Source organism: Panthera leo, chromosome A3 (assembly GCF_018350215.1).
Source record: "Panthera leo isolate Ple1 chromosome A3, P.leo_Ple1_pat1.1, whole genome shotgun sequence".
NCBI lineage: Eukaryota > Metazoa > Chordata > Mammalia > Carnivora > Felidae > Panthera > Panthera leo.
This window is the reverse complement of record NC_056681.1, coordinates 60,581,090-60,602,754: the sequence shown is the minus strand read 5'-3', so window position 1 is coordinate 60,602,754 and position 21,665 is coordinate 60,581,090. Positions and strand designations below refer to the sequence as shown.

Genomic DNA, 21,665 nt, shown 5'->3' with positions numbered 1-21,665 from the left:
GCGCCTGCGCTCTCTTTTTATGGCCTTGAAGGGGCGGGACGTGGCCGGAACTAAAGTGCCGGGGTTGACTATGAGTACGCTATATGACGGCTGGGTTTGTGTGTTGCGCTTCGTGGGCGCCCGTCTGCTCTGCTTCCCCTCGGTGAGTAAGGTCAGGCTGAAGAATATTTAGGAATATTGCATTTTTGCCAGGAGTGGGTACCTGGGAACGCCGTGGAGATGTGGATTGATTTTCCTATTGGATTCTGAGTTTGCGGGTCGTAATAACCTAAATGAATTTGCGCCCGTTCACTGTCCCTTGGGATCGCGAAAAGCCAGTGGTCGAGCGGATCCGGTTTCCCAGTTCCGGAGCCGCGCGGCTTGCTAAGCCCGGCTCTGGACCCGCCTAGGCAAGATAGTTTAGTGGGGCAGGGAATTCAGGGTTGTTTTGGCAGTTTTTGTGCTTCTGTTTATAACTAATTTCGGTTTCCCACTGGGGGTCCGCGTAACTTGAATTTTTTGTTAATGAGGATAAAAGCTTGCTGATTGCATCTTAGAAGGCAACACCTTCGGGAGTTTGCAGTTAAAATATTTACCATTTTACTAAAAGCTGTAATTTTGCAATCATGTTTTTGATCGCCGCCTACCCAGAGCTGCCTGTTTTGCATATTTTCGCCAACAGGCGCTGATGAAGACTGCCTGTTACTTTTTAGGCGTTAGGAATTAAACATTTTTTGCGTTCAGAGATATCGGTTAATTGAAAGGAAAATTCTATGTTGTGCGTTTTCAGTGTTTTCCTTCCTTTTGTCAGTAAGTAGGTGTCTAAAACTGTTCGGATATTAACTGGGGGCAAAAAGTAGAAAATCACCTTGGTAGCCTTCCCCCCATGGGTATGTTAATATTTTACTGATAGCTTTCCAGAGTTTTTCTGTGTATACATATACAGTCACAGACATTTTCTTAATGGAAAAGGGATCATACTTCTCATGATGCATGTGTTTTCCTATTTTTGCAAGAGAAAAGCTACTGTACAGTCGAAGACAGTATAGTTGCTTCAAGGTCCAAGAGTTGTGTGAGTAATTATTACATTAACCTTTATTTTTTATTAAAACTTACAACTTTTCACTGTCACACCTTCTGAAGTCTGTAAGTTAAACTTAATTCAGCAGAAATTGATAGCGTACCTACTACACAACAGGTGCTGCCCTTGGTAGATGCTTGGGATACATCTGTGAATAGATAGGGCACACCAAGAAAAAAAAATTTTTTTTTAATTTATTGTCCTTGCGGAATTAACATGTTACTGGGTGGAGACAGACAGTAAGCAACAAACCTAACAAACTATGTTAGAAGAGAAGCGCTATGGAAAGAAAATCCAGTGGAGTGAGGAGTGCTGACAATTGTGGGGGGTCAAAATGTTAAACAATGGAATCAGGATAGACCCCACTAAGAAGAGATTTGAGCACCTTATTTTAGCAATAAGGGAACTAACTATATGAATATCAGGAGCATTCCAGGAAAAAAACAGTCCAGAGGAGCTTGTCTGCCTGGCAACTTCTAGGACCTGTAAGGGTGTCAGTGTGTATCCAGTGAGCAAGGGAGCAGTTGGAGATGAAGTCCTAGAGGTAGGGGTTAAGGACTGGCTATTGCTCTGAGACATTGGAGGTTTTGGTTTTTTAATAAATAAGCTTTTTATTTTAGGATAACTCTAAGTTTACAGAAAAGTTGTGAAAATAGTAAAGTTCCTATATACCCCACATCCTATTTACCCTTTTATTAACATCTTACATTAGTATGGTACATATGTTAGAATTGACGAACCAGTATTATTACACTGTTAACTAAAGTCCATATTTCATTCGAATTTTCTTAGTGTTTACCAGATGTCCTTTTACCCCATTTAGTTAGTAGTCATGTCTCCTTAGGCTCCTCTTGACTATGGCAGTTTCTCACTTTCCTTGTTTTTGGTGATCTTGACAGTTTTAAGGGAGTCAGGTATTTGAAGACATACTCCCATCATTTTGAGTTTTTAAGTAGTTCGTTTCTAGTGCTACAAAGTGCTCCAGGTTCATCTTAATATATTCCCTGCGGTAGCCCTATGATTATCCATTTCTCAAAGGAGCCCTGGTTCCTTTTATTAGAGAATGCTAAGATCAGGCGCTGAGTGTGTTCGTTGCTACTGGGATGCCATTCAGCTAACAGAGCTAACCCATATATATATATACACATTCATACCTGTGATTATTTCTATATCCATCAGTATCTATATTAAGCTAAACATGAGCTCAAACTCTCAACTTGTGTCATTGGATCACATGGATTATTCTGGCTTTCTCCTTTTATATGTTACCTTTCACTTCAACAGTGAGAAACCTGGATCATTGGAAGGTTTGGGGAAGAGGAGTTGACATGATTTGATTTGGGATTTTAATGAAATGGTTGCTGCTATGGAGAAGAGAGCTTATGGAAGTTGGACTGGAAACCGGAAGGCCCCTTAGGAGGCTTTTGCTGAAATCTAAATGATAAGAGAAAAGTAATAAAATGTGAAGCCAAATGAATTGGGTTAATATATAATGTTTAACTTAGGAGGAAGAAGTATGGTAGAGAAAATAATTTATCGTTACCTATTTGATTGCAGAGCCAGAGGATTAAATAAGCATCTCTTCTAAGGAAGCGTCGATACAAAATATATATAAACAACCAGCCAAGCAATGGCTGATGATTTGCACTAGATACTGATTTGAACTAGAAATTCTTATGCTGTATAGTAATCTTTGAAGTCTGAATGAGAGTTACGAAATTTTGATATACTTCTGAATTCTGAGTTGAGCAGACCATAGTTCTAACCCATTAATTGATTCAAACATTCATAAACAAACACTGGGTGCCTACTGTTCATCAGATACTGTGCTAGATGCTGAGAGTAGAAAATGAACAAGATAAAATTCTGGCTTTCATGGCACTAAGGATTTAGTAGTTGACTCTTCTAAAACTGATGCATAATTAATTTTGAGAGACTGGTTTAGTTGCTGAGAATTTTTCAAAAGTCTTGGCTCTTTTAATGGGACATCTTGCATTGATTCCCACAACTTCATTGTTTGTCCACATCACAAGAAAGACTTGATGAGCTTGAGTGAGCCAGAATCTGGTGGATTCACCGAAGTACAGCACTTACCCAATTTTAGTGTGTTAGGGTATTCTTATTACAACTTTGTAATAATTTCATAATAGCAAAAGCTACCATTTGTTGAGGGCTTCCTATGTACTAAAAACTGTTTTAGGTGTTTTTAGAATGATTCATTTGGAAGGTAGGTATTATATTCTGTCCTTTTGAAAAAAAATTGAAACACAAATTAACCTATGAAAAATGTACATGTAGTTCATAAACCTTATCTTTCTGCTTTTGTATACATCAGTATAATTGGTTGTAATTATTGCCTGTCTAAATAAACATGACTTTTTTACATCATAGAAGCAATGCATATTCATTAAGAATAGTTTAAAAATACAAGTATTCAAGAAAGAAAGTTATAGTTTACTTTTTAACAGAAAGGTATTATGATTTAGTGAAAATGCACTGGAGTAGGAATTAACGAGAATTGGGTTCCAAACTATATGCTCCTTGGATAAGCTGGATGCCCTTGGATTGGATTGGATTGAAGGTGGATGCCCTTCGAAATGAATGAATTTTCATTTTCCACATACATAGGCTAAGGTGGTCAATTCTAGAGGTACCTGGGTGGCCCAGTTAGTGAAGCATCCACCTCTTGGTTGCTCAGGTCATGATCCCAGGGTTTTGGGATCCAGCCACGCACTGGGCTCCATGTTGAGCTTTTGTGATTCTCTCTCTCTCTCTCTCCCCAGCTGACTTGCTCACTCTCAAAATACATAAATAAACATTTTTTTCTTTTTTTCTTTTTTTTTTTAAAGAAGGTTGTCAATTCTCATTCTAGGAGTCTGGATTTCTTCAGTCCCTTCTAGTCCTTTCATTTTGTGATTTTATAACAAAGCATTCTTTATCTGTGCTCTTTGGTGAAGAAATTAAGTAGTAGTGATTTCTTTGCCCATTTTTGTTGAATCAACCTAGTTTCTAACTCATCTGGCAAAAATGGAATGTGATTAATGTATAATTGCTACGTATGGTTTTGCTGAATTCTGAATAAAACATTTATTATAACTTCTTACTCTTATTGCATTAAAATAACTAGGATTTTACTGTTAAACTTCAGCCAAGTTTATAATTAACTTCTTTAGGTTTTTAATAATATGTAAGTAGGCACCTGTCCATTTCCAATACATATTTGACCCATGGATCTATTTTATGCTTGTCATAGCCTTTGAAGAGAACAGTCACCACACTCATGGCAGGGATTTTGCGCTCAATAGTTCAGAAGCCCCCAGATGGACTCCAAGTAAGTATTTCTTTTCAAGTATCATCTTTCTCTCTTTTTTTATTCCTTAAGAGTGATTTCTCTCTCTTGTAATTAACAAAACAAACAGGCAAGTTAAACTGTACAAGTTCCTTTTTTTATATAGTGTTTTTTAGTGTTGAAGAGCAGTTTTATTTATGATTTATGATCTGCTGTTTTATCACTAAAAATTTAAAAACACAAAAGATCTTTTCCTGGAGAACATGCTGGTAAAAAATGGCCACTGTTGATTCCCCTTAATCTTTTTAAAGTTTTAGGTTTTTCCCTTCAATTATGAAAAGAGTATATTTCCAATCATAGAAAAATATGGAAGAGCAGAAAGAAGAAAAGCCCTCTCCCAGAGATCACTAATGTTTGTATTTTCATGTAATTCCTTCTATTCTTTCTTACAAAAATTGTAGCAGTACAGCCTAACCCATTCATGAGGGCCAGAGTCTAGATACAGACCTGCTGCTGGCCATACATTGGTGCTTTACATACATTGTCTTAACCTTAGATTAATCCTGTGTGGTCAGTATTATTTCCTTCTTAAATAGCTGAGGAAATTGACTCTCTGAGAGGATAAGTGTCTCATTTCTCACAAATGGTGAGCACAGAGCCAGGATTAGAAGCCCATATTTTTCCTTTCTCTCCCTCATTCACTCCTACCTACTGTCTAGTTGTTTGTGGATCTCTGCAGGACAGAGAGGGCATGAAAGGAATGATTATTGCCCATCCAGAGGGGAGTTTCCTGATGGGAAGGATTGGCAGTGAATCCTTTTTCTTTAGCAGACTGAGAGCAACAGGACTGGAAGATTGTAGAAAGGGAATAAGAAATAGGAACTAGGAGTGTTGGCATTGTAGGGACTAGAAAGAAAATTGGCAACTCCTTTTCTTTTACATTGTATTGGTGAAGGTAAATTATTGCACATTGTCTAGAGCAGGCGTTGGCAAACTATGGCCTGCAAGTCAAATTCAGTCCACCTATTTTTGTAAATCAAGTTTTATTAGAACATAGCCATGCCTATTTGTTTACATATTGTTTGTGGCTGCTTTTACCTTACAGTGGCAGAGTTGAGACTTGACAATGGAAACCATACAGCCGTAAAGCTGGAAATATTTCCTGTCTTGTCCTTTATAGAAAAATATTGCCCACCCTGGTCAAGAAGTCTATATTTGACTCATATATGGAATTTAAGAAACAAAACAGATGAACATAGGAGAAAAAAGAAAAAAAGAGAGGCAAACCAGAAAACAGACTCTTAACTATAGGGAACAAACTGAGGGTTACTGGAGGGGATGGAAGCGGGAGGATGGGCTAGATGGGTGATGGGTACTAAGGAGGGCACCTGTCGTGATGAGCACTGGGTGTTGTGGAAGTGGGAATCACTAAATTCTACACCTGAAACTGATATTACACTGAATGTTAACTAACTGGAATTTAAATAAAAACTTGAAAAAAAAAAAGAGAAGTCTATATGTGCTTTTTGCTTTATAATGTTAGTGGTAAGGTGAGATGTATTCACTTAGCTAAGGAGCTGAGATAAAGGTTTGATAATTATAGGTTAAATAAAAACAGACTTTTGTCACCTAAAAATTGGTGAGTATAGATTTCTGCACTAGCCAGAGTTTTTTTAAAAATGTTTTCTATCATGTTTAGACTGTAACAAAAGGTGTGGAGTCTCTCATTTGTACAGATTGGATTCGTCACAAATTTACCAAGTCAAGAATTCCAGATAAAGTAAGAACAAGGGTTTGGCGGGGTGGGGGTTAGCGTTACTATTTTTTTAAGCATGTTATGTTTTCAAATGATACCTATTTGTGTAATATTGAAAACTTTTACATTGAATTATTTGTGGATGTCCATGGTAGTATAGAGTTTAAATAACACATGGTAGAATTTATCTAGGTAATGATTCTTTTTTTTTTTTTTTAATGTGCCACTGGCCTTTGAAGTAGTGGGGTTTTATCATCTTAGTACCTGTTTATTCCTGCTTACGATTTTTGCCTTAATATTTTGTGTTTTCATATCACCATTATCCTCAGGAAAACAGTGGGTCTTCCTCCGGCTCAGACTCTGTCTCTGTGCTTCTTTGTGTTCACTTTATATATTGAGTATTGCAACTTGGGATCTTTGCGTTTTCTTTGCTATACTTATGTGTGCATATCATACTTTTGGAAAACACTGGCTAAGCCCCCTATTAACTTCCGTTTTATTTTGTTTAAATGAATAGACTTTATTTCTTACAGCAGTTTTTGGCATATAGAAAAATTGAACAGAAAGTAAAGAGAGTTCCCATATACTCCCTCCCCCAACATATATAGTTACCCTATAATTAACATTTTGTATTGGTATATATTTGTTAGAATTGATGGACCAGAATTGACAGATTATTATTAACTAAAGTCCTTAGATTGCATCGGGGTTTACTATCAGTGTTACACATTCTGTGGCTTTTGACAAATGCACAATGTCCTGGGTCATTAGGGAATCATACAAATAGTTTCATTGCCCTAAAAATCCTCTGTTCTTCACCTGTTCATCCCTCCCTCTCATCTCCCAACCCCTGGAAACCACTGATATTTTTCCTGTTTTTATAGTTTTGCCTTTTCCAGAATTTCTTATCGTTGGAATCATGCACACATAATCTTTCAGACTGGTTTCGTTCACTTAGCAACATGCAGTTAAGGTTTCTTGACGTCTTGCCACCAGGATTGCTAGCTTTTTGTTAACTATACTTAGTCAAAAGAATGATAAATTGTGAGTTAGCTAAAACATATCTGGATAGAATTAAGGAAAAACACGAATTTGAAAGATCAAGTTATTTTCCATTAAAGTGGCTGGGGACTCAGAAATCAAACAAGTTTCTGGAAATAATGAAAGTTGCATTTTTATAACCTGAGTTGTATGGCTATGCAGTTCATTTCTTTTTATTACAAATAATATTTGGTTTTATGGATGTACTGTAGTTTGTTTAGCCATTCATCTCCTGAAGGACATCTTAATTGTTTCCAGTTCTTGACAGTAGTGAATAAAGCTGCTGTAAACATTTGTGTGCAAGTTCTTGTGGGGACATAAATTTTCAACTCGTTTGAGGTAAGTACCTAGAAATGCAATTATGCAGTTGATGGAATATATGGAAAAGACTACATTTAGTTTTTAAAGTCTGGGTTTTTTTGTGTTTTTTTTTTACCCCAATTTTTTGTATTGCAGCGAAATATATATACAGTGTACCATCTCAACCATTTTTAAGTGTACGTTACAGTGTTATTAAATACATTCATATTGTTGTGCAGTCATCACACCATCCATCTCCAGAACTCTTCATCTTACAAAACTGGAACTCTGTACCCATTAAATAATAACTCCCCAATCTCTTTTCCCCAGCCCTTGACAGCTACCATTCTCCTTTGATTTTTTTTTTTTTAAGATAAAATAGTGTTACCATTGACTATTTTGACACCTTTAATGTGCTTGATGTTCTTATATCAGAAACCTCTTTATTTTTCAAGTCATGGCTTTGCTGCTGCTATGCTTTCCACAACTGTATTGTCTTGTATCTTTTCATGTTTCTTAGTCTGTAAAGTTCTAGAATAAAAGGATAGATACAGACGTTAGCATTCCTTTAAAATGTGTAAGGCGTTGATTTTGATTGTCAGCTGTAGCAAATATGAAAATTCAAACTTCATGGAAATGATTCTGAGATGTGTGTCTTCAGCCCATGCCTATCTTCTGAACTTATTCCTGTATTCTCACATGTTCCTAGACCCTGCCTTGTGGATAATGCAGAGGTATTTCAGGTTAAACATATTTAGAATCAAACTCGTCTTACTTTCCCTCCAAACAACCAAATGAAATAGGATGCTCGTCCTGTATTAGTTATATCAGTTAATGCTACCATCCTTTACCTGATTTCCCAAATCAGGGTGGAGCTGTGTCCATCTCAACCCCTCCTTTTCCTCCACTCACCACAAATGCATCTATTTTACTGTCCAAAGTCCCCAAATGAGTCCCTTTTCTGTTGCAGCTACTGTAGTTCAGGCTCTTAAACCAGGGCTGCAAGTTTCCTGGTACCAGTCTCCCATTCCCACTTCATTTTGTCCTCTTATAAGTATATTCTTTCTCAGTCCCTTAAAATTGTAGTCATATTGCTTCAAGTCTTCAAGAGTTCTGTATCCCTTCTGGAAATTTCTGAAGGCTCAGCACAGTTGAGCAATTTAACTTTATCCTCTACATTGCTTTTCATGTTTTTTTCTACTTGAGCCACACATTTACCCTTGGTTTTCCCAGATATTTTGTGCTCTTTACACTGTTTCTTTAAATCTTTGTTTTTCTTCAGCATGCCTGCCCCATCCTCTGTTTACCACCATTCTTCTCACCCTGCATCTCTTCAAAACCCCTAGAAAATACAAATGAGCAAAAAAAACAAAAAGACACCCTGAATCCCACCACCTGGAGACAGCTTCCATATTCTTTTCTGTTATATGTTTTTAAAGATGTGAATCATCTCATGTAAAATGCTTCTTTAGCTGCTGTCTTCATTTAGCAATATAATGTGAGCCTCTCAGCAGATAAGTTTCTACAATATTATTTTATAATTAAATAATACCCTTTTTGGTCAGAGTGCCACCATGTGTGTGTGTCTGTGTGTCCATGTCCTTCCTTGGTCTGATTTCCCAGAGGTGATATGACTTGATCTAATGTCTTTGAGACCTTTATACATATATAAGTGTATGTATATGCACATATGTATATTACATGATTCTTAGAATCAGTCGTTATGTAGTGTATCCTGTGTACACACTCATGTACTTGGTACAGATGAAACAAATATGAGATCCTACTACACATAGTGGTGTGGAATTATTTTTTTCTCAAGAATGTATTATGGCCATCCTTCAATGTTAGTAGTTGCTAAGGATAGTTAACCTTATTGGTTTTTATGGCAGCATTGTATCCCATGGGATACATCATAATTTATTCAGTTGTATCATATATTACTGGTTTTATTATTTTGTACTAGTTTTAATTCAGATGTATGCCTTGTAATTCCATTTATTCCAGTTATTCCATTTATTCCAGTTATTCTATGAGGAACATGGATGTGGCCTTTAAATTTTTCATTATTACAAATAGTATTACCATGTACCTCTTTATTTAGTACATTTTATATACTCAGGGAAGTTTTTTGTGTGATAGCTTACTAGAACCTTTTGAGTTTTTAGAGAATCAGTATTAATGTCAGCTCTCTTGAGCTGTTTCTGACCCTTTGTAGGCAGTCATTTGTACTAACACGTACTCATGTGTTGTCATTGTAAGCTTATCTTTGATGCCCTGCCTGAATGGGGTGGAGGGATGCTACTGTGCCCTGCTTATCTGGTGCTAATACAATCTCCTGGCATTTGAACTCTTTAATGTCCTTTGGTTACTCCTGCTTTGCTTTTAAAACAAAACAAAACAGGGGCGCCTGGGTGGCTCAGTCGGTTGAGCGTCCGATTTCGGCTCAGGTCACGATCTTGTGGTCCGTGAGTTCGAGCCCAGCGTCAGGCTTTGGGCTGATGGCCCAGAGCCTGGAGCCTGCTTCCGAGTCTGTGTCTCCCTCTCTCTCTGCCCCTCCCCCATTCATGCTCTGTCTCTCTCTGTCTCAAAAATAAATAAATGTTAAAAAAAAAAATTAAAAAAATAAAATTAAATAAAATAAATAAAAAATAAAACAAAACAAAACAGTCTTTGCCTGTGTGATTTTTTTTTTCAGAGTATGCAATCCTTAGATTTTGTCTGAATAATCAGTTTGAAGATGAGGATTTCAGAAAGATTGGGGATGAGATCATGACGTAGATTTTGGGGGGTGGTTAAGAAAGGAAAAGGAAATACATAGAAACTGTGTAATTGAAAACTTACCATTTATAATTCTTCTTTCCTAGGTATTTCAGCCTTCACCTGCAGATCATGAAAAATATGGTGGGGATCCACAGCACCCTCATAAACTACATATTGTTACCAGAATAAAGAGTACAAAAAGACGTCCATATTGGGAAAAAGATATAATAAAGATGCTTGGATTAGAAAAAGTAAGCAGCTGTTTAAGTCCTCTTAAGTTAGTTGTTTAAATTTGCTTTAAATTTTATAATTTTTAAACTTTAAGGTACATTTTTATTACTTCACTCATTTAAATGTATTATTTAGTGTAATTTATTTGAAAATTTGATTCAGACAAAGTGAGTTTCACCTTAACATTTCACTGTAACATGGGACCATCTGCTTTGAAATGGATCCATAACCCTGTTTCCTTTGTTTATAGGCACATACTCCTCAAGTTCACAAGAATATACCTTCAGTGAATGCAAAACTGAAAGTGGTTAAACATTTGATAAGGTTTGTTGTTTGTTACTTCAGCTATTTAAAAAAGTGTATTACCTAGTATAATTCTAAAAGCATTTTCTTATGTCACAGAATCCAGCCCCTGAAGTTGCCGCAAGGACTTCCAGCGGAAGAGGACATGTCTAACACGTGCCTCAAGAGCACTGGGGAATTAGTGGTGCGGTGGCATCTAAACCCTGTAGATCAGGAAGCAGTTAAGTCCTAATGCCAGAGCAGTTTCATATTTAAAAATGTAAATCATTTTTATTTAAAGATAGAAAGTGTTCTTATTAAAATATATTTTAAATTCTAGCCATTTTCACTGGCTAAACATGGTGTGATTTCTTCCTTATATAGGCTTGGAAGTTTCAGTGCTGGTATTTGATTTAACTCTCTTTTCTGTCTGATAGTTTCACTGCAGAATGGGCTGGGGTGGTATTGTTTAAACATCTGGGTTCAGATGTCACCTTAGCAGTCACCATTGACTTGTTTAAAATATTGTTTTCTCTTTTAATTGAACGCAACAAATTCCTTGAGTGTCCCTTTGAGTGAGCAGTGTGTTACGTGTTGGGGAAATGCACAGCAGACTGAAAGGGCGGGCCTATGCCGGCCGACTCCATCTTGTTCTGTGTCCTTCACCTTGACCACACCTCCTCCCCTTGAGTAACCTCCCCCCTCACCTGTCTAACAGGACTCGGACCCTTCCCCAGCCAATCGGCTGAGGCCACAGCCGTTACCTCACCAACTGCCCCTGGGCCCCAATAAAACCTTTGTCCTTTTGAAACTCGCTCTCTCTCCCTGGTATCTCACCGCTGCGTCGGTGCAGGTAGGGGATTGAGCTCGAGCTAGCTCGAATAAAGGTTCTTTTGCTTTTGCATCGGACTCGGCTCCCTAGTGGTCTTTGGGGATCACGAATTCTGGGCATAACATTTGGGGGCTCGGCCCGGGATCCCCAAGACCCCTGAGGGACCCCCGACCCGGAGAGCCTGACTGGCCACGGTTAGTGTCTGTTTGTTTGTTCTGTCTTTTCTGTGTGAGCTCACTTCTGGAGTTCTGGTAGTGCCCGACGCGGTCTAAGTGGACGCACTGGAGGACCACGGGCCGGGAGTTTCGGAAGACGTTCCGATTCTCCCTTCTGGAGGGACGTGGAATCCCCTCAAAGGTCTGAGACGAGGCGGGTCGCTCCCGCTGGTCGGTGTGAGGCCGTCGTCTTTGGAGGGACGTGGAATCCCCTCATCGGTTTTGGAGGGACGTGGAATCCCCTCAAATGTCTAAGCTAGCTTTCAGTGTTGCTTCCATGGAGTTGGAAGATTTTCTAGGGGCCCTCTGTTTGTCTGTTTTTGTGTTTCTCTGTTTTGTTCTGTGGACTTACTGGACGGACGTTATGGGACAGACTCAGACTACTCCTCTAAGTATTATGATTGATCACTTTAAGGATGTGAGGGGAAGAGCTAACAACCTCAGTGTGGAAGTCCGAAAGGGTCGGTGGCAGTTTTTTTGTTCTAGCGAGTGGCCAACTTTCAATGTCGGATGGCCACCAGAGGGGACCTTCGACCTCCCTACCATCCACCGAGTCAGGAGTATCATCTCTCAGCCTAAGACGGGCCATCTTGATCAGCTCCCTTACATTATCACTTGGCAGGACCTTGTGGAAGACCCACCCTCTTGGCTTAAACCCTTCCTAGCCCCGCTCCCTCCGGAGCCAAAACCCATTCTTGCTTTGCAGGGGACAAAGAAGAAGAAAAGTCTTATCCAGCCTTCAGCACCCCTCTACCCTGTCTTACAGGGGGGTACTGAAGAAGAATTAATTTTTCCTCCCTCGTATAACCCCTCTAGGATGCTGGAAGAACACCATCCTCCCCCTCCGGGGGAGGCAGATGCTGTTCCGAGAGCGGGAGGCGGAAACGCTCCAGTGGGAAGCCCGCCCTTCACCAGACAAAGGGCTCAGAGGGAGCAATCCGCCTCCGCCGCCGACTCCACTATTCTGCCCCTGCGAGCCACCGGACCCCCAGACGCGGAGGGGAACCAGCCCCATCACTATTGGCCTTTCGCCACTAGTGACCTCTACAATTGGAAAGCTCAGAATCCTAAGTTTTCCGAGAAACCGGCAGGGCTTATTGATTTATTAGACTCTGTTCTTTTTACCCATCAGCCCACGTGGGACGATTGCCAGCAGCTTTTGCAGGTCCTGTTCACGACTGAAGAAAGAGAAAGAATCGTCAACGAGGCCCGAAAACTAGTTCCGGGCACAGACGGGAATCCCACCACCAACCAGGCTCAGATAGATGCCTCCTTCCCCTTAACTCGGCCCCAGTGGGATTTCAACACGGCAGAAGGTAAGGAGAGGCTCCGGGTCTACCGCCAGACTCTAATGGGGGGTCTCCGAATGGCTGCTAGAAAGCCAACCAATTTGGCCAAGGTAGGAAATGTACAACAGGGAAAAGATGAATCTCCGGCTGCCTTTTTAGAACGGATCATGGAGGCATTCCGTACCTATACCCCCATGGATCCAGAGGCTCCGGAAAGCAAGGCAGCTGTTATCATGGCCTTTGTAAACCAATCGGCCATAGACATTAGGAGAAAATTACAGAAAATAGATAGACTAGGAGAAAAAAGTCTGCAGGACTTACTGGTGGTAGCCGAAAAGGTATATAATAACCGGGAGCTTCCTGAGGACAAGCAGGCCCGCGCCATGGCGACTGCCAGCAGTAAGCAGACTCGAGACCTGGCCAGAATACTACTAGCTACCACTGCTGACTCCCCTGAGGAACGAGACCGCCATCTCCGGCAGCTGGCAGACGACACAAGAAAAGGTAAAAGAACCACCAAGGGGGGGAAGCAGAGGCTGCAGAAGGATCAGTGCGCATACTGCAAGGAGATAGGGCATTGGGCCCGAGATTGTCTGAAAAGGGCCGGCGGGAAAGGAAGCAAGACTGATCGAGTAAAAGTCCTAGAGCTAGATGAACTAAGTGATTAGGGGAGTCGGGGTTCGGACCCTCTCCCCGAACCCAGGGTAACTCTTAAAGTGGAGGGGACCCCTGTTGACTTCCTTGTCGACACCGGAGCACAACATTCGGTCCTCCGCACCCCACAAGGAAAACTAGCCAGCAAGAAGTCCTGGGTACAAGGGGCAACTGGTATGAGCCAGTATTCATGGACTACCCGAAGAACAGTAGATTTGGGAACGGGCCGGGTATCCCACTCCTTTATGGTAATACCAGAATGCCCCTACCCGCTGTTAGGACGGGACTTACTGACCAAGATTGGAGCTCAGATAACTTTCAGACAAGGGGGGCCTCAGGTCACCGATGGCAAGGGCCACCCCATCCAGGTCCTGACCATGAAACTGGAGGATGAATACCTCCTCCACCAGGAGGCGCTCCCGAGAGAGGATAATATAGACAGATGGCTACAAGAATTCCCCTCGGTTTGGGCAGAGACTGGGGGGGGGATGGGACTAGCCGCTCATAGGACCCCAGTCCTGGTAGAGCTCAAGCCAGGAGAGAGTCCGGTAAGGATCAAACAATACCCCATGTCACAGGAGGCCCGGAAGGGGATCCAGCCACACATCCGGAGACTACGAAGCCTAGGGGTACTAGTTCCTTGCCAGTCTGCCTGGAACACCCCCTTACTGCCGGTCAAAAAGCCTCACACAAATGACTACCGACCGGTACAAGACCTCCGGGAAGTAAATAAGAGGGTCGCGGACATACACCCAACTGTTCCCAACCCATATACTCTCTTGAGCTCCTTGGCGCCCTCCAGGGTCTGGTATACTGTACTAGATTTAAAGGACGCCTTCTTCAGTCTGCCGCTGGCACCCCAGAGCCAACCCTTGTTCGCCTTCGAGTGGCATGATCCGGAGGAGGGCTACAGTGGGCAACTCACCTGGACACGGCTACCTCAGGGATTCAAAAATTCACCCACCATCTTCGACGAGGCACTACACGAGGACCTGGGTGAGTACAGAAGGGAGCACCCTGGCCTCACCCTCCTACAGTACGTAGATGACATCCTGATTGCTGCTGACACGGCCAAAGACTGTGAGCGAGGGACCCAGGACCTGCTGGCTACCCTGGGAGCTTTAGGGTACCGGGCATCCGCGAAGAAGGCTCAGATATGCAGGGAGAGGGTAAGTTACCTGGGATATATCCTGGAGGGCGGACAGCGGCGGTTATCAGATGCCAGAAAAGAAACTGTCCTAAAGATCCCTACTCCCACCTCCCGAAGAGAAGTGAGGGAATTCCTAGGATCAGCCGGCTACTGCCGCCTCTGGGTTCCAGGTTTTGCTGAGATCGCCAGGCCCCTATATGAAGCTACCAAAGAGGGGAAAACATTTAAATGGACTGAAAAAGAAGAAATTGCCTTTAATCAGTTAAAAAAGGCCCTCCTAAGTGCCCCAGCCCTGGGCCTACCAGACATTATGAAACCCTTCCACCTCTTTGTAGACGAACATAAGGGAATAGCAAAAGGGGTTCTAACTCAAGCCTTAGGCCCCTGGAACCGCCCAGTGGCTTACCTGTCTAAGAAACTAGACCCAGTGGCTGCCGGCTGGCCGCCATGCCTAAGAATTATTGCGGCGACAGCACTCCTAGTCAAGGATGCAGACAAACTGACCCTAGGACAGGAGATCTGGATCACAACCCCACACGCCATTGAAGGGGTCCTGAAACAGCCTCCTGATAGATGGATGAGCAATACACGTGTGACTCATTACCAGAGCCTCCTACTCAACCCTCCACGAGTGCGGTTCCACCCCAGTGCAGCCCTCAATCCTGCAACCCTGCTGCCCGACCCTGACCTAGGTGCTCCACTACATGACTGTGCGGGAATCCTGGAACAAGTACATGGATTCCGGATGGACCTGACCGACCAGCCCCTCCCCGATGCCGAGGCTACTTGGTTCACTGATGGCAGCAGCTTTGTGCGAGATGGACACAGGTATGCGGGTGCAGCGGTGGTCACCGAAATGGACACCGTATGGGCGGAGGCTCTACCCTCCGGAACGTCAGCCCAGCGAGCGGAGCTCATAGCCCTCACCAAGGCGCTGATGCTGGGAGCTGGAAAACGGCTTAACATCTACACAGACAGCCGTTATGCATTTGCCACAGCTCATATTCATGGGGCAATTTATCAGGAGAGGGGGTTACTGACGGCAGAAGGACGGACTATAAAAAATAAGCAGGAGATACTTAACCTGCTTACGGCCTTATGGCTTCCTGCCAAGCTAGCCATTATCCACTGCCAAGGGCACCAAAAAGCTGATAACCCAGTAGCTAGAGGTAATCGAAAGGCTGACCAGGCAGCCAAGGCAGTAGCCCTTACTCCAGTCCCCACCATGACCATACAACTACCAGACCCGGGAGACCCAGTTTTACCAGACCAGCCCAAATACTCCCAGGAGGAGTTACAGCGGATCAAGAAACTCCCCATGGCCCAGGAGATAAAGGGATGGTGGTATACACCTAACAAGGAGCTCGTGCTGCCAGACCGGCTCGGAGTCTCAATATTAGAGCACATGCATCGGTCTACTCACATGGGGGCCCGAAAATTAAAAGACTTAATCCGACATGCCGGAATCAAGATTCACCAACAGGACACCAAAATAGAGCAAGTTGTATCTGCCTGCAAGACCTGCCAACTCACCAACGCGAAAGCCACATCAAATAAAAAAGGAACCAGGCTCAGAGGCACCAGACCGGGAGCCCAATGGGAAGTCGACTTCACTGAAGTCAAACCAGGAAAGTATGGTTATAAATATCTTTTAGTATTTACAGACACCTTCTCTGGCTGGGTGGAGGCATACCCAACCAAGCATGAAACGGCTCAGACGGTGGCTAAGAAGCTACTAGAAGACATCTTACCCAGGTATGGTTTTCCTGCCATGGTAGGATCAGACAATGGACCAGCTTTTATCTCTCAGGTAACACAGGCAGTAGCCAAGGCGGTGGGGGCAAACTGGAAATTACATTGTGCTTATAGGCCCCAGAGCTCAGGACAGGTAGAAAGAATGAATAGAACCCTAAAAGAGACCCTTACCAAATTAACCATGGAGACTGGCGGGGACTGGGTGACTCTCCTACCGTACGCCCTTTACCGGGTTAGAAACACTCCTTACACTCTGGGTTTTACTCCCTACGAGATCATGTTTGGCAGGCCACCCCCTGTTATTCCCAGCCTTCGAGCTGAACTTCTTGCAGAGTTTAAAGATCAAGAACTTTTTCTTTCCTTGAGAGGGCTCCAGAGGGCGCACGAGGATATTTGGCCGCGCCTCCGTGCCATCTACGAGGCTGGCCCGACCCCGACACCTCATCAGTACAAGCCGGGAGACTGGGTCTATGTCAAGAGGCACCACCGAGAGACTCTCGAGCCGCGCTGGAAGGGACCCTACATTGTAGTGCTGACAACCCCCACCGCTCTCAAAGTAGACGGCATCGCGACCTGGGTCCATCACACCCACGTTCAGCCAGCGGACCCCTCCTCGATCCGGAAGGACTTCGTCACGCGATGGGCCATCAGTCGGGACCAACACAACCCGCTCAAGCTCAAGCTCAAGTTACAGCACATTCGACCCACCTAATATTGGTAACTCTGTTAACTCTGCTTGTCATTGCTCATGCTACTGGGAGTCCCCACACCCCCCAAAACATCACCTGGCAGATCATAGATACCAGCTCAGGGACAATACTTAATTAGACCTCCCAGAGCCACCCCAGGGACACATGCTTCCCAGAACTTAGCGTAAACTTCCAAACTCTGTTCCCCTTGTCACCATAAATGCAGCCGGTCCCATGATTGGGTCCGTAAGTTACATGACAAGGGGGGAATGAAAGGGCGGGCCTATGCCGGCCGACTCCATCTTGTTCTGTGTCCTTCACCTTGACCACACCTCCTCCCCTTGAGTAACCTCCCCCCTCACCTGTCTAACAGGACTCGGACCCTTCCCCAGCCAATCGGCTGAGGCCACAGCCGTTACCTCACCAACTGCCCCTGGGCCCCAATAAAACCTTTGTCCTTTTGAAACTCGCTCTCTCTCCCTGGTATCTCACCTGCGTCGGTGCAGGTAGGGGATTGAGCTCGAGCTAGCTCGAATAAAGGTTCTTTTGCTTTTGCATCGGACTCGGCTCCCTAGTGGTCTTTGGGGATCACGAATTCTGGGCATAACAAGACCAGAACATGGTCCCTGCCCATCAGGAGTTTAGTCTCTTGCTAGAGAACAGAGATTCGGCCACAGTCATTAAACATTGGGTGTAGCTAGATTGACTGCTTTGTGCTTTAGTGTCTATAAGTATATATGTAGAGTTGGCTGCATTTTATTCTTAAATTTAATACCAAAAATAGTATCTTTTTCTAATTATAAATCTGAATTGGCCCAAATTTTATTGATGTTCTTTGAGTTCCTAAGAAACCTCTGCCAACAGTTGAGGTAATATTTAAAAGATGAGAAAGAAGGGAGAAATCTTTTAGGGAGAATTGTTTTATTTCCTTTTTTTTTTTTCCTATTTCAGATACCTGGAGGGGTTGGGAGAAGTAAGAATTGTAGGACAGGTTCAATAGTGGGAAGTTTTGTGGCAGCTAATCAAAGATGATGGTGAAGAATCTCTGAATTCTAGTTGCCTATTTCCCTTTGTCTTTTGTGAGGCTTAGTTTGGGCAACAATAACATTGGCATACTACTCATAATTTGTGTAGTATTCATCCTGTCATAGGTCTTGATGTTTTAGAGCATTCAGAATTGCTACCTGAAATGAGCCAGATATCATTAATTACTAAGCTTGAATGCAATTACAGTTTCAATTCAACAATTATGAAATATCTAGTATATGTAAGGCCTGGAGGAGACCTTAAAGCCAGAGGACACTAACTTTAGAGAGCTCATTCTAGTTACAGAAACCTGTATGCTACAACAAAATGTGTCCTTGCTGGAGGTGGTTTGAGGATAGCTGTGTTAATAAAAGCTGGTCCCTGCTAATTTATTGCCATCTCTTTCGCTATACTAATATTAATGTTTAAAATGGGGACAAGAACATTGGTTAATTTTTACCCAAAGATTCTAATAAAGTTTAGGTAAGTAATTTTAACCTCAACAGTCCATGACTAGAAAAAAGGACCTAAATGTTAAGTTGAATATTTGTAAGTAAAATTGTCTATAAGGAGAAAAGTATAAGGCACACATGGGTATAAGCTAGTGCATTAGTTTTCTATTGCTGTGTAACTAATTACCACAAACCCAGTTGCTTAAAGCAACACGCACTTAATCATCCCACTGTTTCTGTGGGTCAGAAGTCTGGGCTTAGCTGGGCTTAGTCACTTACGGTCTCACAAGGCTGAGTTCTCCTCAGCCTTGACTGGGAAAGGATCTGCTTCCAAGCTCTCTCATTTCATTTGCTTGTGATTGTAGGATTCATGGCAAGTTGTTTCTTCAAAGGCAGTCAGTGTTGAAGAGAGAAACTAGCAAGATGTGTGCTAATGAGGGAGCACAAGGCAAGCTGACAGACCACAAACACCCCCCACAACCCAACCAGGTGGGATATGTGTGATACTCCTCAGGCACTCCTGGCTGCCCAAGAACAAAGGAGAGCGGAAAACAAAAGGTTAACTGAAAGAGATCATAGTCCTTCAGGACCTAGGTCTCCGCTAGCCCTCCACAGTGGGAAACAAAGGCAGAAGGAAATGGCAGATAGAACTCCAGTCCCTTGTAACATGCAGCCCATTGACAAATACTTGAGGCTGGCAGAGTAAAATGTTTCTTTAGGAACACCCTACTGTCTTAATGTTTTGCTAGAAGGAAAAACAGCCTTAGCTTGACAATAGCTAGGCCTCCAGTGTCCTGTGAGTCTTTAGCATATGAAAATCTCCCTGGAAACTTCCCCTGGACTTTACCTCCCCCAACCCCATAGTATATAATCAGTCTTTCCTCATCGTCCAGGGCAGGGTGCTTAAATAAAATCACCTTTTTGCACCAAAGATGTCTTCAAGAATTCTTTCTTGGCCATGGACTCCGGACCCTGTGAATCCCACTAACACCTCCAAAAACCTCATCATGTGCTATACTCTTAGGTAATCATGCAAATGTAGTCATGTACATTCCATCACCTTTGTTGCATTCCATTGGTTAGAGGCAAGTCATAAGTCCAGCCAAACTCAAGGAAGAGGGGAATTACACAAATGTATGACTGCCAAGAGGCAAGGATCCTGGGGGCCTCCTTAAAGATTACCTGCAAGCATGGTAAGTCCATCGCCAAGTAGACCCATGGAAATCCCCATATTGTCATTCCTTTGCTTCATATCATTTCAAAACCTTTTAAGGACTTCTTGCTTAGTTTTGTCTTTGGGTCTCCGAGAAGTTACCTGAGCGCTAGCACTACTTTTAAGGACCATTCCAGTTCTCTTGACATCTTCTCAATCTAAAATTGCACCTCTTCCAGGGGCATCTTTTGTCATCGCAATACTAATACTTAGCATCCTAACTAGCACAGTTTCACCAAGAGCAGTTCCACCAAGTGGAATTGCACTGGCCATTTTGAGGAGCTTTTGACACAAATAATAAGATGGTGCATTTAGGAGGTACCTTACAACAAAAAAAGCGAAGAAATCCCATGAAGAGATTATTTGTCCTGTTTTTCTAAAAAAGAGATAATTTTGCTTAATATAGGTGGTATCCTCTCCTTCCCAAACTTCCAGGAGTAACAAGTACTGGTTTTTTGATCACACAGCTTGATAAAATTTTCAAGGGTCCAAGTTACTGTCTAAACCATCTGTCACTCTTTATATATGTATATACATCAAAACTTTTCTGCATCTAAACTTTTCTCTCTTGGGGCTCCTGGGTGGCTCAGTCGATTAAGTGTCAGACTTCGGCTCAGGTCATGATCTCATGGTTCATGAGTTCGAGCCCCACAAGAGGTTCTGTGCTGATAGCTCAGACCCTGGAGCTAGCTTCAGATTCTGTGTCTCCCACTCTCTGCCCCTCCCTCCCTCATGCTCTCTGTCTGTCTGTCTCTCTCTCTCAAATAAATAAACATTAAAAAAAAATTTTTAATAGATGAATAATTCTTCATATTCTGTTCTCTAATTTTCTTCATTGTATGGAGAAAAAATTTGTTGGTCACTTAAGTTAAAGATAATATAAAGTGTTAAGAATGTTATATGTTATACTAATTGTTAACACTTTATATATTATAAACAATATAAATCAGGTACAATAATTACAGAGAAATACAAATATGTATGTAGCATAATGAATATGATTTACTCCTTATTAAGATGGTAAATTTAATATGTATACTTTTTTTTTCTTTTAAGTATTTGAGAGAGAGAGCGTGCGCTCACACAAGAGAGAGCAGGAGAGGGATAGAGAGAATCTCAAGCAGGCTCTGTGCTGTCAGCACAGAGCCCAACACTGGGGCTCAATGAACTGTGAAATCATGAAATCATGGCCTGAAATCAAGAGTTGCATGTTCAACTGACTGAGTCACCCAGGTACTCCTACATCTTTTATTTAATATAATTATAAATTATACTTTTTTTTAAAAGTTTATTTATTTTGAGAGAAAGAAAGGAGAAGCAGAGAAAGAATCCCAAGCAGGCTCTAAGCTCAGCATAGACCTGAGGCAGGGCTTGATCCCATGACCATGAAATCATTACCTGAGTTGATACCAAGAGGTGGACACTTAACTGACTGAGCCAGCCAGGTGCCCCTGACAAATTCTATTGTAAAGCAATAGATACAAACTTAGGTTTATTAAATATAAATGTCCATGCCTAAATACATATAAAGGTATATTAACAAATTATTGCAATCTGCATGAATAATGTAAAATGAAGGTAAAATCAAGTTTGAGTAAACCAAGGTATTTTTGTCTAGAGAATCATTATTTCCTATTTTTTTTTTAATTTTTTAAATAAATTTATTTA

General features: G+C 42.2%; 2 protein-coding genes across 4 annotated transcripts; both read left to right on the top strand.

The window, feature by feature from the left end:
* Nucleotides 1–27: 27 nt before the first annotated feature.
* On the top strand, nt 28–21,069 carry MRPL30 (mitochondrial ribosomal protein L30). 3 transcript variants are annotated; one of them, XR_006200624.1, is made up of 9 exons: nt 28–142; nt 4,314–4,391; nt 6,049–6,129; nt 10,314–10,460; nt 10,691–10,764; nt 10,843–11,002; nt 19,150–19,273; nt 19,868–19,977; nt 21,054–21,069. XR_006200624.1 is itself a non-coding variant. In XM_042932019.1 (7 exons), the coding sequence occupies exons 1-6, from the start codon at nt 71–73 to the stop codon at nt 10,973–10,975; spliced, it is 585 nt and encodes a 194-aa protein (XP_042787953.1). In that variant the 5' UTR covers nt 28–70; the 3' UTR covers nt 10,976–11,002; nt 19,150–19,449. The 3 variants fall into 3 exon arrangements, 2 of the variants coding, with proteins under 2 accessions (XP_042787953.1, XP_042787954.1); XM_042932019.1 differs by lacking the exons at nt 19,868–19,977; nt 21,054–21,069 and having other exon boundaries at nt 19,150–19,449; XM_042932020.1 differs by lacking the exons at nt 19,150–19,273; nt 19,868–19,977; nt 21,054–21,069 and having other exon boundaries at nt 10,843–11,061.
* On the top strand, nt 12,134–17,215 carry LOC122215949 (the record flags this gene model as incomplete). Its single annotated transcript, XM_042932014.1, is given in 1 exon segment — nt 12,134–17,215. A coding segment is annotated over 1 exon segment (5,082 nt), but the record flags the coding sequence as incomplete, so codon positions are not given.
* Nucleotides 21,070–21,665: the final 596 nt, after the last annotated feature.